We start from the raw sequence: 18,323 nt of genomic DNA, 5'->3' as shown, positions 1-18,323 counted from the left end.
TTTCAGAGGTCCGATATTGTTCTATGTACAATCCTTGTTTTATTGATTGCATGTAATATTCTAATTTTGTGAGATTGTGGATTTGGGGTTTTCATGAGCTGTAAGCCATAATCATCACAGTTGTGACAAATCACGGCTTGAACTATCTTGCTTTGCATGTAATGAGTCTCATATATTAGTTTTACCTTTTAAGTTGCATTACTGAAATAAATGAACTTTTGCACGATATTCTAATTTTTCGACTTTCACCTGTATATGGGGATATAATGAAAAGGTTTTCATTTTGAGTGTCACAGCACTACGTCATATCTGGTCAAAAGGTTTTGCCAGGCCAAGGCTCATTGTTGCAGGTGGGGAGCCATGTAGTCCGATCCATTAGAAGAGCTACTATAGCTCAAATTGCTGAAAAAAGTTAATGCTGGTTCTGATAGAAAGGTATCAGAACACACAGGGCATTGCAATTTGTTGTGTATGTGCAATAATGGAAGAAGGTGGTCTGGTCTGGTCTGATTAATTCAAAATTGTTTAGAGGAACACAACAAATTTGAGCTGTTGACTTGGCCTCCAAATTCTCCAGATCTCAGTCCAATCAAGCATCTGTGTGCTGGAAAAACAAGACTTCATCCATGGAGGCCCATTTTGCAACTTACAAGATATAAAGGATCTGCTACTGACAGCTTGTTACCAGATACCACAGCACACTTTTAGACATCTAGTGGAGTCCATGCCTTAACAGGTTATGGAGGGTGGTCATAATGTTTTTTTAAATAAGTGATCACATAACTTAAATTCTCAGCTGCATAAGGGACTTGGAGAGGTATGGAGGGGGACTGCAAGGATGGGGGGTTGTCAGCAGGAGGCAGAGACACAGCATTACGCTGATGTTCTGATCTTCTTAGTGAAGAGTTGTGAATGTGCAGGGGAGAGCGTGTCACCACAAGTCCCGGCCATCGAAGGAAAGGCAGGCTGTGCTCCTAGCATAGCCAAAAATATTACCATGATTGGATTGATGTGCTCTCATGCCTAATGGTCAGATTGAAATAGGAAAGCAGTGGGACTGACAGGATGACCAAGGATTTCACACAAAGGAAACAATGCAAATAGAACAGGATACTTTTTAATACAAGTCCAAGGTACAACAGACACAAATCAGGAATCTGAAATGTTGGGGTAACAAACACTTTAAGATGACCCATTTACCTTAAACTACTCCTTAATGAGCCTCAACAAAAAAGTAACATACACTCTTTTGGACCACTGCTGCGCACTACAACTTACACTGCATTCACATTCGTGTTGTGGTGCACTGCAGGACAGATGTTTATACTGTAGGGGTGCATTGGTGTGCCATTCAGAATGCAGTCATTTAATCCCAGAGTATTGTGCATTTGGTTAGTGCATGAACAATAAATGCAGTATTATTGTAATATGTTCATTTAGTTAAAATGCACTTTTTATTTTGTAGATGCATCTTAAAGACTTGGAACATGAGGCCCACCTTGCTGCAGGGGAAAAGTTCAGATTAACGAGCAGTAATGAACTTAGGGAGGTGGGCATGATAACTTGTTTATAAGAAGATAATCAGAAAAGGTGAAATGAATAAACTGCATGATCTCTATTATTGGTAAACAGGCTGTTTTCTGCATCCACACTGAACTTCATAAGAGGTACAAATCTGCATGAATCATGCACATATTAACATAACAGATGGAAAACACACTGGGTTTTATTTATCAAACCATAAGAACTGTTATGTTTTGGTGGATCTCACTTGAGAAAGTGGCTTTTATTCTCAAACAGTGTGATTACCACCTCTACCTGATCCTGAATGTTCGCATGTCAGCTGAAGGCTTTTTTTTTGTTATCTATCTGTGTTGTGACAGTGTGAGGGCCTGCCATGTGGTAAGATTAAGTAGGGATTGGAATAATGCACATGATTCTCAAATTTGCAATTTGAGGAGCTCTGGCTGGTTTATCATGACTGGAGAAAATGGTGTCTTACGTTTTCTCTGGATTTGGTAGTTCTGGATCGGAGCCTGGAGCTTGAAGGTTCCAAAGAGTCTTGGGGGGGATGGAATCTTCAACCCTGTGTCCAGGCTTTGTTTGACTCTTGCAGCCTGTGCGAGTGCACAGGTGTGTGGGGTCCTTACAGTATAAGCAAGGTTTCAGAGCAGCTCAGAGTACTTGGAGTTGCTGCTGTTTGAAACAGAGCCCTTTCAGCAGAGTTAGGTGTTTCTGCCAGAGGGTGTACCCCTTGTGAAAGGGACTTCTTGCCCAAGGAAGGAGAAAGCCGAGGTGGCTAGTGGATCCAAGGAGCTGGAGGTATCTGGATGTCCTTGATGGAGTGAGCAAACTCAGGGGGGCTGGAGAACCCTCTTTTGGGGCCAGGAGTGGGCTGTGCATTGAGGTACTGCAAACCAAGGCTGAGTGAGCCTTAAGAGTCAGGTGGCTTGGCATTTTTGTTACTGTTTGTTGGAGAAGACCCCTCTGTGGTAAATCTATGTTTGTGAACTTTGTTCTCATTTCAGTTAATAAAAGTGGGATGCCGAGCCCTTAAAGATAAGTTAACCTTTTGTAACATGTTACATGTTACACCCATATTCAGGGGATGTAACATGTTATGAACGTACCGGCTCCTGCACCTCCCGATCCCCTGTTGTGACAGCTAGCAGGGGATCCTCTCCTGCTAGCTGTCACAATTTAAAAAAAACGTGGCCGTTTAAAAAAAACTCTGCCCGCCTGGCCTTTTCATTAATTTGCAGTGTTCTGTGAAAGAAAACTACAAGCCCCAGCAGCCTTTGCGGCCGTCGGCTTGTAGCTCTCAATGAACTACCATGGCGCTGTGAGCGCCGTGGTAGTTCATTGATTCTTCCTGTCAGAAAGTATCGGCTTCCCCATACGAGGTATGAGGAGGCAGATACAGTGACATCTCTGAAGGAGACCTGATCGCTGGTGCAATGCTTACAGGCTCTCAAAACAAAAAATAATAAATGCACATTTTTTTACCTGCAAAAAAATGTGCATTTATTATTTTTTGCTAAAAGGTTCCCATCTGACAAGGACTTTCTGTACAAACACATCTACCATGAGAGCTAAACTTCCCCAGATCACAATGTATATCGATGTTTGAAAATTTACATACTTTTAGCCTCGATCTCCTCCCTGTTCTAATGAAAATGTGTGCGATGGTTGTAGCTGAGAGTTTGTCTTTGCCTAGATCTGGGGTCAGCACAGTGGCATCATGAGGCAGGTGCGGGAAGTGTGGCCCGCTCCGGGTGACACAGACTGCATGGGGTGACACCGGACCCGCTCTACGAAAAGGTAAGTTGTAAAGCAAGCCATCAATCCCCGCATCCTGTAAATGCGACACAGTAGTACAGCTAATAGAGGTTTAAATCAGATGTGAGGAGGTAACACTGTGCCCGGTGATCTTTGACTAATGCCATGTTGTTCAGGTACAGCTGTGTTCAAAATAATAGTCAGACATCACTAACCTGATCAATCACTGTTTTTGGTAGAAATGATATTTCTACATGGCAAATAATTTACTAGCAGGTGTAGTAGAGTAATAGAAATCCAACAGACCCAACAGTCATGACATGCATGCTGCCGATTCTGTGTAATTGAATCACTAATTGAAAGGGGCGTGTTCAAAATAATAGCAGTGTGGGATTCTATTAGTGAGGTCATTCATTCTTTGAAAAACAGGTGGCAATTATTGCCCTTATTTAACCAGTTGCCGACTACAGATAGCCGAATGACGGCTACACTGCAGCCGGCCAGTTCTGGGAGGGCGTCATATGACGTCCTCGCAGAACGCGCTCTCCTGCGCGCCCCTGGCGATCTCCGTGATTGTTGTGTCCTATGGACACAGCTGGACATGTGATGTGGTAAAAGGCCAATCACAGCGGCCTTTTATCACATGATCAGCCGTGTCCAATGACACGCTGATCACAGCGAAATGCAATTGCCGGTTCTTGGCTGCACTTTGCTCACGCTGTCAGATCATGAGGAAAGTACTGCCGAGAACCGGCAGTTGTTAGAGCAGGGATCGGCACCGATCATCAGAGCACTGATAATCAGTGCCCAGCAGTGCCACCCACCAGTTCCGCCCACTTGTGCCCAGCAGTGCAACCACCTGTGCCACCCAGCAGTGCCACACACCTGTGCCCAGCAGTGCAACCACCTGTGCCCAGCAGTGCCACCCAGCATTGCTACACACCTGTGCCCAGCAGTGCAACCACCTGTGCCCAGCAGTGCCACCCAGCAGTGCTGCCAGTCAGTGCCTAGTGGTTGTGCCAGTCAGTGCCCAGCAGTTGCGCCAGTCAATGCCTAACAGTGACGCCAGTCAGTGCCCAGCAGTGACGCCAGTCAGTGCCACCTATCAGTGCTGTCTATCAGTACCCATCATCAGTGCCACTTATCCGTGCCACCTCATTAGTGCTGCCTATCAGTGCCCATCAGTGCTGCCTCATCAACGCACATCATTGAAGGAGAAAAATTACCTGTTTGCAAAATTTTAGAATAGAAACAAAGAAACCTTTTTTTTTTTCTCAAAATGTTTGCCCTTTTTTGTTTATAGCACAAAAAGTAAAACACCCAGCGACTAGTAAATACCACCAAAAGAAAGCTCTATTTGTAAGAAAAAAATGATAAAAATTGCATAACCGCGCAATTGTCAATCAAAGTGCGACAGTGCTGAAAGCTGAAAATTGGCCTGGTAAAGAAGGGGGTATAAGTGCCCGGTAGGCAAGTGGTTAAGGAAGGAAGCAGCAAATGTTGTACATGCTGGTTACAGTGCATTTCTCTCTGAAATTCTGAGGAAAATTGGTCGTTCCAGACAATGTTTAGAAGAACAGCGTACCTTGATTAAAAAGTTAATTGGAGAGAAGAAAACATATAAAGAAGTGCAGAAAATGATAGGCTGCTCAGCTAAAATGATCGCAAATGCTTTAAAATGGCAACCAAAACCTGAAAGACGTGGAAGAAAGCGAAAAACTACCATTCGAATGGATAGAAGAATAGCCAAAATGGCAAGGACCAACAATCAGCTCCAGGAAGATCAAAGAAGGTCTAAAGTTACCTGTGAGTACTATTACAATTAGAAGATGCCTATGTGAAGCCAAGCTATCTGCAAGAAGCCCCCGCAAAGTCCCACTGTTGAAAAAAAGACATGTGCTGAAGAGGTTACAATTTGCCAAAGAGCACATTGACTGGCCTAAAGAGAAATGGCGCAACATTTTGTGGACTGATGAAAGTAAGATTGTTCTTCTTGGGTCTAGTGGCCGGAGACAGTTTGTCAGATGACCCCCAAACACTGAATTCAAGCCACAGTACACTGTGAAGACAGTGAAGCATGGTTGCATCATGATATGGGGATGTTTCTCATACTACGGTGTTGGGCCTATTTATCGCATACCAGGGATCATGGATCAGTTTGAATACATCAGAATACTTGAAGAGGTCATGCTGCCTTATGCTGAAGAGGAAATGCCCTTGAAATGGGTGTTCCAACAAGACAACGACCCCAAACACACCAGTAAACGTGCAACATCTTGGTTACAGACCAGCAAGATTGACGTTATGGAGTGGCCAGCCCAATCCCCGGATCTTAATCCAATAGAAAACTAGTGGGGTGACATCAAAAATGCAGTTTCTGAGGCAAAACCAAGAAATAGAGAAGAACTGTGGAATGTAGTCCAGTCATCCTGGGCTGGAATACCTGATCACAGGTGCCAGAAGTTGGTTGACTCCATGCAACACAGATGTACAGCAGTTCTCAGAAACAGTGCTTATACAACCAAATATTCATTAAGTGATTCAAAGGAAAGCAAAATCTTCAAACATTTTTCAGTTTATATAGTGAATGTTTGAGTTTGTAAAGAAGAATACAAACACTGCTATTTTTTTGAACAGTCTAATATTCACTTTTCTTCAATTTTTTTTAGAGGAACAACACAAATGTGATATATTTTTCTTCATGTTTTGATTTGGAATAGAATGTGTAGTGTTCCCAATGCATTTGTGTGTATGGAAATAAAAGCTATTAGAAGGATTTTGAGCTTTATTCTCTTTCTTCAACACACTGCTATTATTTTGAACACAACTGTAGATATCCACCTCCTTAAGGCTGCCTACCCCTGGTCTTTATAGAGGAACTGTGGAGAGATCTTGTGCGTGTACTCTAGTGTACTGTTTTGTCTTTATATGATGCTCTCTTTCATGAATATGAAACACAAAACGTTAGCTGTTTGGAGAGTTGCCTATTATTTACGTATAGATTAATTTATATATTGTATTCGATATATGGTTCCAGCATTCGTATTCATGCAATTAAGCCTTTATGTACTGATGTGCATTAGCTTACCTTTTCATTTACTAACCTTTTTGTTCCTCCTCCAATTACAATTTTTTTAATGTAGGTGCTATATGAAAAGCTGCAGTTGCATCTCCAGTGCAAAACCAAGCTTCCTCGGACAAATCTGGGCCATTTGCCATCTACAGCAGAGCCAGCGGTAATCACTATATTTTATGTTTACAAAGTTCTCGGCATTTTTATGTGTAAGTGGCATCTTTCTCAAATCAGGAGCACTTTATTAAATTGCATGGGCATACTGTATGTACAGAAAGGCAGAGTTTTTGTTTTCTTACCCAAAACAGTGGATCTATGTATTCCTAACATTAAAAATTGGTTAATAATCTAAATAGGGATAGCCCAGAATCAAACATTTGTTTTTATCCTGTTCAAAGCAGTGGCATCACTAGGGTGTCACCTGTTGCATTAGAAAATGGTGCCCCCCCTCCAATAATTTATTTCCCATGTAGCACCCACAATGCTCTGTCCTGCCAGAGTGGCAACAGGACAGAACAGTAGACAGTGGGCAGGCTAGCGCATCAGGCTTTCTCCTGCTAGCCTGCCACAGTGCCCTGCATACATCCATCTACATCTCACACCTACACTACTACACCTCACCTCAGCTATAAACTCTGAATACCCTCCACCCCAACACAACTCCCTCTCCTCTGCCTTCATCCCCCCCCCTTCCCCAAAAAGCACCACCATCTTTCACATGGTTACCTTTCTAAAAGCACTTTTCTGTAGCTGGCGCTTTTACCTGCTGCAGCCACAGCTTCCTTTTCAGTGCACCGAGTGCACACTCATTTTTGCCTCCCGAACTTCCCGACCAGTTAGGAGATAGGGATGATGGTGCAGTTCACCCCTGTTGCCCCCCTTCCGCCCTTGAACATGCTGCACTTGATCCGCCACCCTCTTCCCCGGCCGGCAATGTATAAATGCCGGCTGTTTCCCTATGCACTGGTTGCTTGACTAAGGGGGCTGAGACCCTGAAATGCTTAGCAGTTCGCACATCCCTGACATCACAGGTTGGATTTGACAGCTGCACTCTCTCTCATTGTGGGTGCACACCCTGCTGACTTGCCCACCAATCCCTGGCTGTGCTGGATGTTCACACTGTTGCATGTCCTGCTCAGCTGGAAGTTAGTATATAATGAACAGATGGATTTATGCAGAACAAAGCCTCTATACACTGGGACCGGAGGTATGTACTTGATGGTGTCACCCTTCTGGTGGGTGTCACCCAGGTGCGGTCCACACCCCCATAGCAACGCCACTAGTTCAAGGATCTAAAGCATATACAGACATATTGGTCTGTCACTAGTAGGATGACTACTGTTTCCAGCAAAGAAAGTGGTTGTTCACTATAAGGACTCTTACGAAAATTTGCTGGATATGAAAATAAACCCAGCACTCGTGTAATTCCAGATCCTGGGAATGATTTTCTAAAACTGGAGAATGCAAAATCTGGTGCAGCTCTACACAGAAACCAATCAGCTTCCAGGTTTTTTTCTTTTTTTTTTGTCAAAGCTTAATCAAACAAGCTGAAGTTAGAATTTGATTGGCTGCCATGCACAGCTGCACCAGATTCTGAGTGCTCCAGTTTTAAGAAATCTCCCCCATTTTTAATCTGTTTTCAAACGTCCCATCTAGAGAACACACTAGAGTACAGTGGTCTGTAGTACTGGACTCAACCTAAATGTTGTAGGTTACCTTGCTTGGAACTTGGCATATGTTTTTGTGCCTGGTATCAGTAGGGGTACTTGGCAGATATTGAAATATACTGTGAACAAGACAATGGAATTATTTCCCAAAGGAAGGCATAACCAGTAATAGTGTTAGAATGTTATCATAAACATGGCTACAAGAAGTGACAGTTTTAGATATAATGAACAGAATTCATCAGTCAAGCGATTGCTACATGTCATTTATGTAAATGCCATGGACCAGGTAAAGAAGTGTTTTTTTTTTTTTTTTCCACGCTGTGATGAAAAATTTGTGTCTTCATTACTGCAGTTTTACTTTGCGTTCAATAAGATCCAGCTTGGTAGACCAGTGTGTTTTGTACTGCGTGCTATATGAATGGAATTTTGCAGCTCATTTCTTTCAGGTCATTTCTCAGGAAATGTTTTAAGGCTGGTAATAAAAAGATATAAGTTGACAGTGTTATTATAATCTTATATACCTGCGGTGAAGATTTCTCCAGATCCAGGTTCCTGCAGAACGTGGGACTTCATTACATGTGAGGGATGGAACTAAAGCAGTAGGGATATACAGTTGTGCTCAAAAGTTTGCATACCCTGGCAGAAATTGTGAAATTTTGGCATTGATATTGAAAATATGACTGATCATGCCAAAAAATGCTCTTTTATTGAAGGATGATCATCATATGAAGCCATTTATTATCAAATAGTTGTTTGGCTCCTTTTTAAATCATAATGATAGCAGAAATCACACAAATGGCCATGATCAAAAGTTTGCATACCCTGGATTGTTTGGCCTTGGTACAGACACACAAGGTGACAAACACGGGTAAAATGCCAATTAAAAGTTAATGTCCCACATCTTTGCTTTTTAAATTGCAATTAGAGTCAGTGTATAAATAGTCAATGAGTTTGTTAGCTCTTACATGGAAGCACTGACTAGGCTAGATACTGAGCCATGGGGATCAGAAAATAGCTGTCAAAAGTCCTGCGTAACAAGGTAATGGAACTTTTATAGGGATGGAAAAGGACACAAAAAAATGTCCAAAGCCTTGAATATGCCAATTAGTACTGTTAAATCACCTATTAAGAAGTGGAAAGTTCAGGGATCTCTTGATACCAAGCCAAGGTCAGGTAGACCAAGAAAAATGGCAGCCATGACTGACAGAAGATTTGTCCAGAATTCAAAGAAAACCCCATAGGCAACCTCAAAAGAAATACAGGCTGCTCTGGAAAAAGATAGTGTGTTTTTTTTTAAGGAGTGCAATACAGTGATACTTGAACAAAAATGAGCTGTTTGGTCGAGGTGCCAGAAAGAAGCTTTTACTGCACCAATGCCACAAAAAAGCCCAGTTACAATATGCCTGACAACACCTTGACATGCCTAACCAGGCCTTTTTGTGTCATTGATGCAGTCAAGGCTTCTTTCTGGCACCTCCACCATGCAACTCATTTTTGTTCAAGTGTCATCATATTGTGCTCCTTCAAAACAACCACACTGTCTTTTTCCAGAGCAGCCTGTATTTTGCTTGTGGTTACCTATGGGTTTCCCTTTGTATCCTGAACAATTCTTCTGGCAGTTGGTCTACCTTGACTTTGGCTTGGTATAAAGAGATCCCTGAACTTTCCACTTCTTAATAGGTGATTTAACAGTACTGATTGGCATATTCAAGGCTTTAGACATCTTTTTATGTCCTTTTCCATCTTTATAAAGTTCCATTACCTTGTTACGCAGGACTTTTGACAGTTCTTTTCTGATCCCCATGGCTCAGTATCTAGCCTAGTCTGTGCTTCCATGTAAGAGCTAACAAACTCATTGACTATTTATACACTGACACTAATTGCAATTTAAAAAGCCACAGATGTGGAACATTAACTTTTAATTGGTATTTTAACCCGTGTGTGTCACCTTGTGTGTCTGTACCAAGGCCAAACATTCCCGGGTATGTAAACTTCTGATCATGGCCATTTGGGTGATTTCTGTTATTATTATGATTTAAAAAGGAGCCAAACAACTATGTGATAATAAATGGCTTCATATGATGATCATCCTTCAATAAAAGAGCATTTTTTTGGCATGATCAGTCATATTTTCAATATCAATGCCAAAATTTCACAATTTCTGCCAGGGTATGTAAATTTTTGAGCACAACTGTGTATATATATATTTTTTTTTTAGCTTTAAACATTTCCTGTTATAGGGTAAGAATGCTCATCTCTGTTTCCTGGTTGTGCACCTGCACTGTTACCCTCCAGAATTTCCTGCGTTGTTACTTTGTCACAAGGGCTTCCAATAAAGACTACAATCTGATGTTCCATCACGCATTATGCAGCCATGGTCCACTGTGACCACTATCAGGAAACCTGCCCTGAAAAATGCCATGCAGCCATTGTTTAAGTGCAAGTACACAGAAAGTGGCTGCAGAAGATCAGCAGCACTGAGATACAACAAATGAAGAAAAGTTGAAAAATTTATTTTATTTAATAGTTGGCAATTTTTTATAATACACTGTGCTTTAACATATTAAATGACATTTAGTTAGGGATTACATTTACTTTAATTAATGCCTCTCAGTCTGATCATTTCTTTCATTTGAGGACGATTTAGATTATAAGAACAGTGCTGTCTTTACTACTTCTTACCTACTATCAAATTCTACACAGTATTAAAAAACAGTAGTATATCTTCTGTTTCCATATTGTACATTTTTGGATCAAAGATTTGCAAACTACACATTTGACAGAAGTTTAAAATACCAATTTGTTCTTTTTTTTTTTCCCTCAATTTTCTAAAGCTACATCTACTTAAAGATCTACATCCACTACCCAGAATCATTTTAGAGTTCAGACAAGTAAGATTTATTATAGTGTATGATGGTATACTTTATTTATAATGCTTGAGTTTTGGATTATTAATAGAAATATAATGTACAATAAATGTAACGTGTGTGTGTACAATAAATATATATATATATATATATATATGTGTGTGTGTGTGTAGTGCTACTTCCTGATGGCCGCTAGGTTTCTGGGTCCCCCTGAGCTTTGTGCGTCTAGGCAAAACGCATTTTCTACACTTGTGTTCACAGTCAGTGGACACTCCATGAGCCTAATTTTTTTTGTTATTTTATTAAGGAGAAATAACTTGGATGGGGTAATGGGGATTATGGGATGCCCAACTTAACTGAAGCAATCCACGGGGACAACGTCCTTCCTATTTACAGAAAAAGATCCTGGACTGCTCTTCTTGGATGCAGTCAGTTTTTATGGATCAGTAGAAAAAGCTCCTTACGAGTGAGGAACTCTCAGCCCCTCTGAAACTTAGCACAAATTGTTACAAGCTACATGCAGAAGTATCACCTCTCCCCTGTAAAACTGCTCCCAGCTCCACAACATGAAGACACTACCAGCCCTCCTGGCTGCTCTGAAGATTTCCTAGGACAAGGATAATGGCTTAAGAACAATGCTGTCCTATTAAAGCATGCTACAGTCTCTCCCCTTGTTGATTCCTGGGTGTGTTGATGTACTCACTCTGTCCTTTTTGCTCCTGATGCTCCCAGGCATTGATCCTGTTCATACCGTGATGTTGAATGGATCCTCCTGAGCTAGCCCAAGCCCAGCCTGGAGGCCAGCTCCCCCTTAGACCTAGGGGACCCCCTCCCAGGTCGACAGCCTCCTCAGCACTCCACCATTTTCCACCCGACTCCCCTGCTAGCATAGCTCTCTCATATTTATGGGTTAGCCTACGACTTTACCAGGGCCTCCAAACCTGGGATTGTCCAGACTCCCATAAACATGCAGATTTAGGTCTCCATCCCACCTGTCCACTGGTTTCGGGAAACTTCCATGGTCCTCCAGAACTAGGTGGATGCAATAGAGTCGCAACGTGCTGAGTCAACCAGCCTATATTTTGCTTGATGAATATATGAGACGTTTTTCTAAACTGATGTATTAATTTTGTAGTTTTGTGATGAGACATATAGCAGTATATGAAAACAACAATTTCTTATAATTTTATTTTCTGTTTAAGATACAGAAGATAAAATCAACATTTGTAGATGGACTTTCAACATGTATGACCAAGGTAGATAAAAAAATCTGACTTGAAATACATCAGCAAGCCAATGCATTTGTGTTTTTTACTCACTGATGGTATGTTTTCTGACTTCTTTAATTTTTCATTTACTGAGATTATAGGTCTGAAAAAAATGCTGTAAGATTTATAATTTAGGTATATTAATTTTAACATCATAAATTAATAGCTCCCTGCCATTATTGATGGAACACAAGTTGCATCCCTATACCTTTTACGTTATATACACTTGAAATTTGCTTTCTTTTATCTAACTTCAGACTTCTCTTGAAACTGTTACAAGCTTTCCCTTAAACAGCCATTTTCATACTGTCATTGACTCAAATTCTTGCTGTTAATTAGTTTTCTTAGCTGACAGGCATACAGGAGAGTCAACTAGTGGGTGAATTGGCCCCTGACATAATTATGAGGAGATAAATTCTGCAACTGCATCTTGAAATCACATTTCAAGGAATCCCATGCATCTGTTTCATCAGTGCTTAGTTGGCACCAAGTGAAATTTGGAAATGGATGTAATCGCTGTTTAAATATAGTTTCCATTAATATTGTTGATCTATTTCAACATTTCTGTTGTAAATCTTCTATTCCATAATTCTAGTCCACATGTTGGGCTCTTCATGGTTTTTTTTTAGCCTGTGCAACACCATAGTCTTTCTTACAGGACAGAAAAACCTGCTAGAAGAATATTGCTTATCATATACTAATTCAGCCCCTCATGTTAATTCTGCTGGTGGTCCCTTTATGTTGTGTACTCAATATGTACATGTTGTTACCACCATGTTGTAGACTGCAGTTTGCCACTGCAAGTACTGTGAGGACATACTTGGGCTAAACCAATTGCACATGCCCTACAGTTGTGGATACTTGCCACACATTTGGACAACCTAACCTGCACCAAAGAAAAAAAAACATTACTAGCAAGCCTGTATTTTTATGTACCTGTTGAATATTACAGGGCTATGAACATTGCAGTGACAGTTAAATAATAATAAATTCATGTCTATCAGGGTTGTGTTTCTCCCACCTGGAACCAGACAGGAACTGTTAGTGGCCGTCTCTCAGCAAAGCATCCTGTAAGTTGATGACAGTGTGTGTGTTTCCTGTTTTTGGTGGAGAAATGCCTTTGTGCACCCTTTGTGCCTAGATTGTAAGCTCGAAAGAGCAGGGCCCTTGATCCCCTCATGTTTTGCATTGTATTGGTATTGTTCTGTCACATGTTCTGTCTCCCTTTTGTAATGTACAGCGCTGAGCGAACTATTGGCGCTTTATAAATACTGTATAATAATAATAATAATAATTGTTATTGGTTTCTTCAAAACACGGCGCAGCTTATTAAAGGGAATAATTTAATTTACACTTCTCCATTTAGTGCCCACTTTGCCTAGCTGTTTGTACCATGGCCTAAGAATAGCAGACACTGGCCTAGAAACAGGCATGGTTAGGAATATGGGAACAGGCTTCACAAAACCCTTTAGTTTTGACAAATGAGGACAACTACTGGGAGGATATAAGGGCTTCCTTCAGTGTGGCACATTATTAGACTATAGTACAACAGTGATTGGTTGTTATATTTGTCACTGACCTATATAATCGTTTTAGAATCTATAGAGATTTACAGTTCTAATGTATGTATCTATTACTGTGGGTGTCTTAACGCCGACTGCCTTCCTGGCCTAGAATATCCATTATCATTCACAGGTTTCCCAAAGGTCAGGGACAACTGACTCTGTTTCGTGGTTTCTTTTAGCACAAGGGTTTGCTTATGAAAATGCAGCAAATAGAAGAGATGTTTACTTTAGTAACAATCAGATTCCTTACGTCAGGTAAAAGTTTAACCAAAAACTGCTATGGACAATGCTTCCAGTTTGCTACAGTTTTCACAGTTCAACCCACTTTCTCTCATATATGAATGTGTAAGGTCTTCTAACCAAAATTGGCAGGTCAGATGGAAAGTGATCGTTCATTAATGACATTGTTCACAGCTTTAATTCATTACAACTATACCTTACCTAGTGTGTTATGGTGATCAGAATATACATATGATCTAGTCATACAATATTAATCCTAATTTATTTGTGCTTTAGAACATCCAGGGTGTTTCGAAGCTTACAGTGCAGTTTGAGAAGAATCTTAAAGTACCAGGTGAATTTTATTTTTAAGAGTAACTATAGAACATAGAAACTACAAATCTGCAGAGATTAGTTTTTAAATCGTGGCAGTATTCTTCATATCACAGGTTTTTTCTTGTACTTTGTTTTATTCCAAGTGATGTTTTCACAGGGGCTCCATTGCAAGTATCAGTATTTGCAGCTAGTGGAAGGGGTTGGCAGGGGTTCTAGGTGTTTTCTTTTATAGGTTATATACCTTACCTGGCTACAACTCCCTAGAACCATCTGGCTGTAAATATGGTATGGCCAATTCTTGGTATTTGCTGAAATTATTATGGACCACCAAGTGAGTGGTATTGGGCTCCCGTTCTGTGTGGGGGAAAAAAACAAAGAAAAAATTCTCACATTTTTCAGATATGGGAGCACCTAACCATAAAAAGATATCCTGTTCTGTGATGGTTATGCAACATGCTAATGCAATGGACGTGGATTTGTTGTTGCCCGAAGTTTAGATTTAACTTTAGTCAAGTATTGAAGACACTATTTAATATAAATATATATTTAGTAAAAGACCATTGTATGTATGTATTTTGACTTACTACTAGCATCAGTACCTGAATCTGACTTTATATAAGCCTCCTGTAATCCCCTGCACAGTAGCATGCAGAATGGGAGAGGGAGGGCCGGCTCTTTGAACCAATCAAGTTTCTAATGCTCACAGGAAAAATACTTACAGGAGGGGGGGGGGGGACCTAAACTTCAGTGATGCGGCTTTCTGCCCTGCCGCTGAAACCTTCGGGTGGCTTACTTCTGGGTACTCAATCCCAAGCTGCTGTCATTGGCCGGACGAGGATGACTTCACTCCCACACATGCGTGGGAGTTTTGGTGTTGCCAAATTTGTACAGTGATCTGCCCATGCATGGCTCTTTGTACAGGGGAAGACAGAGGGGTAAGTAACTATAATGCAGTCTCTTCTGCTTTAAATCCCTGCCTGTCAACCCTTTTTTATGTTTGGACCTAAAGTTCCACTTTAACAGTTACCACAAGTACATTGTGACAGCTATCATTCACTGCATTCCTTGAATGTAACTGTTTTGGGAAACTGTTAAATTGGTGGGTTTAGTTCTGTGTTTTTTTTTTATTCTTTTTCAATTTTGCACATCATACAGGGAGTATTGGGGCTCACAGGTTCCCAAATAGGCTAGGAGCAAGATACAAGTAGCAAAATAAATTCACCACAGATAAACCATCAGAGATAAGGGTCACAAAGGCATTAACCGGTTAGCTTTTCTTAGCCCAAAGGCCTCTGATACATTTAAATCCCGTATAACATGGATTTTCAATAGATACGGACAAAACTAAAACAGACAGAACGAAAGAGAGAGTGCCATAGCCATGGAGAAAAAAAAAGAGGGGGCACAAGAAACTGAAAATACAGGAAAAAGAAAAGGGAATGAGTGTACTGCAAAAGGGAGGCTGGCATAAAGTGTGATGGGAGGTATAGTGACACCCCGAGAGGAACAGCATGTGTTCTATTTTGGGAGCCCACAATATTCCGGTATTCAGCCGTGAAGGTAAACTCTATCCAGTAAAACCACGTTTTTCAGACCTGTTCCTCTCTATGGTGTACCGCAGCCATAAGTACCTCCATTAGTTGGACTTCGCAAACCAAGTCTTGATGGACAAGGGTGTGGCTTAAAATTCCGTGGGGGTCAAAAGTAAGAGTACCTTTCTCCAGTGAGGTTTAGTTCTGTTTTAACTGTGGTGTAGCCTACTGAAATATCAGGGACCTGGTCATACTAGTAAAAGGGGTGCTTTCATCAAAATATTGTGAACAGAATTACTATTCTTTGTTTGGTAAACAATTTCAGCAGTTTATTCAGCTGTCTTCCTGGAGAGATTTCAGCTTTAAATGGCACTGAACCTATCGATTTTAACAATTTAAAAAAATAGTTACCAAACTGTCAAACCATCAAATGACTGGAGTCATAACTGATCACATCGGCAGCACCATGGCAGTTGCGGATCAAACAGAAGCCAAGATGGCAGCTTCCTTGGCTGAAAAGGATAGCAGTTTTGTTTTATATCAAATCCTATCACTTTCAGAGATAATGTGTTGCTCAGTGTGCTCTGCGGTAAATCTGCGGTAAATCCCATCATGCCCTATGTCATAACCATGTCCTCTTCTGGGGTCCACTTTTGGTGCTCTCCACTCCTCCTCTTCTGTGTTGACTCCCATAGCAAACGCTTGCTATAGGGGCAGACATGGTCCAAAGCTGGGCTGTGTGTCCATAAACACACATAGCCTGGCTCGGTCCCACCCCCCGCTCTCTGACCCCAGAATTTGATTAACAGCAGCAGGAGTTAGGCTGGCCATACATTATACAATTATCTGGAGATTTTTGGTTTAGATTTACCAAAAACCATATAATAGGAGGACAAACCTAAACAACACTTTCAGTTGTATCCAATTAGGCAGGCCCTTGCACTACACAGTTGAAGGTAAATCTAAAGGAAATTGGGCAGAAAATTGGAAGATAATTGTGTCATGTATGGCCAGCCTTAGTCAGGGGAGAGAGCCGATACAGATGGGCACAGCCCTGGATTGAGTGAGATAAGTATTGGGGGGAGTGAGGGTGCAATACTGCTACTGGGACATTTTTTTTACCTTAATGCAGGGGATGCATTAAGGTAAAAAATGTTTTGGCTTTAGAACCACTTTGGGGAGCCTTTTGGACATGCTGTGTTTTTGTTTTTTTGTTTTGTTTTTGTGGCTTGCTATAATGTATTTCATCATAGTCATACTGGGGAAAGGGGGTACAGGTTTTCTTCTGTTGTTTTGCCCACCTTTAATTTTATATACAGGTATTAAATTTCCTTGTGTATATCCAGTAATTCATTTATATGTAGACAATTTAATAATCTTTTCTAATAATGTCCTGAAAATGTACAAATGATAAATTTTAATTCTAATACTAATGAAAAAATATGACATAATTTATAGCAAACCGGTAAATCTAGGTATGTGTGAAGCTAGACATGATGAACATCAGAACACTGAACAGCTACTTATAGCTATTTGTGTTTTCATCAGGAGAAGACCAAGAAATAATAACAATTAATCCAAGATCTGTGTTTGTATCTTCTAAAGGCCACATTTTCCTTGCAGCAGGCAAGTCATTTTCAATTTTCTGCTACACTTCATCCTTATTCTTTGTCAGTTTGCTGTGAATTACAGCTCATATTGAAGTTAATGGTAGTAGTTTTGATAATTGGTTAGAAATGGAGCACTTGTGACCACCAGAGGGAGCCTTCTGTCTATGTTTCCTCTCTATGTTGTCTGTCCACCTAATCAAGTGATTAACTATCTCTTGTGCGTTACTTAGACTTATGATTCATTTTTGTGTTAAATTGTTGAAAAGGGTATATTTTTATTTATTAAGCATTTTTTTTTTTAACTCTTTAATCTTCTTTTGTTTAATTATCCACTTCCAGACTAGTAGGTATATGTATGTATATGTGTAAATATATATATATATATATATATATATAGGTGAGCAGGGGCGGACTGACAACTCATGGGGCCCCCGGGCAATAGGGGATCATGGGGCCCCTGTGTCCTTGCCCAAACTCAAAAAAGCCTATGAAAAAGGTACCAGGGGCATCTCATGGGGCCCCCTACTGACCCCGGGCCCTCGGGCAGTGCCCGAGTTTCCAAATGGTCAGTCCGCCCCTGTAGGTGAGGAGACCTTAAAGGTGTGAGCCCGTACAGGTACAATAATGTAAGATTATAGGTTGTAACTGTAAAACCTGGAGGGTTAAAAAAAGAAACTATGGCATGAGAGTACAGAGACCTGAGAAAATAAATAAAAGTGAGGTAGGTTATAACGGAGAAGAGGTTGATAACAAACGAGAGGAAGCCTGAGCCAATAACATTGTGAGCAGTGGACTGGATGAGTTCGGATATATGAAAATAGGCCTAAAAATATACTAGTTATCCACACATTGTTAGATGTGTTTTCCAAGAAACCACTTAGTGAAGCAGAATGGATGAAGAATTAGT

The 18,323-nt window shown here is 40.8% G+C and overlaps 1 protein-coding gene across 1 annotated transcript in view; it reads left to right on the top strand.

Annotated features, from left to right (window-relative positions):
* POLN (DNA polymerase nu) overlaps nucleotides 1-18,323 on the top strand; it is a 135,867-nt gene that overhangs the window by 43,043 nt on the left and 74,501 nt on the right. Inside the window, exons 8-14 of the mRNA XM_089691520.1 lie at nucleotides 1,466-1,549; nucleotides 6,423-6,515; nucleotides 10,854-10,910; nucleotides 12,089-12,142; nucleotides 13,159-13,224; nucleotides 14,236-14,293; nucleotides 17,355-17,432. Of these exons, the coding sequence (XP_089547646.1) occupies nucleotides 1,466-1,549; nucleotides 6,423-6,515; nucleotides 10,854-10,910; nucleotides 12,089-12,142; nucleotides 13,159-13,224; nucleotides 14,236-14,293; nucleotides 17,355-17,432 (490 nt within the window). The remainder of the gene's footprint in view (nucleotides 1-1,465; nucleotides 1,550-6,422; nucleotides 6,516-10,853; nucleotides 10,911-12,088; nucleotides 12,143-13,158; nucleotides 13,225-14,235; nucleotides 14,294-17,354; nucleotides 17,433-18,323) is intronic.

The sequence above is a fragment of the Staurois parvus genome, unplaced genomic scaffold (assembly GCF_062004578.1).
Source record: "Staurois parvus isolate SC_StPar_1 unplaced genomic scaffold, SC_StPar_1.0 ptg000564l, whole genome shotgun sequence".
NCBI classification, from domain to species: Eukaryota; Metazoa; Chordata; class Amphibia; order Anura; family Ranidae; genus Staurois; species Staurois parvus.
The sequence above is the reverse complement of the archived record's forward strand: the minus strand, read 5'-3'. Positions and strand labels throughout refer to the sequence as shown.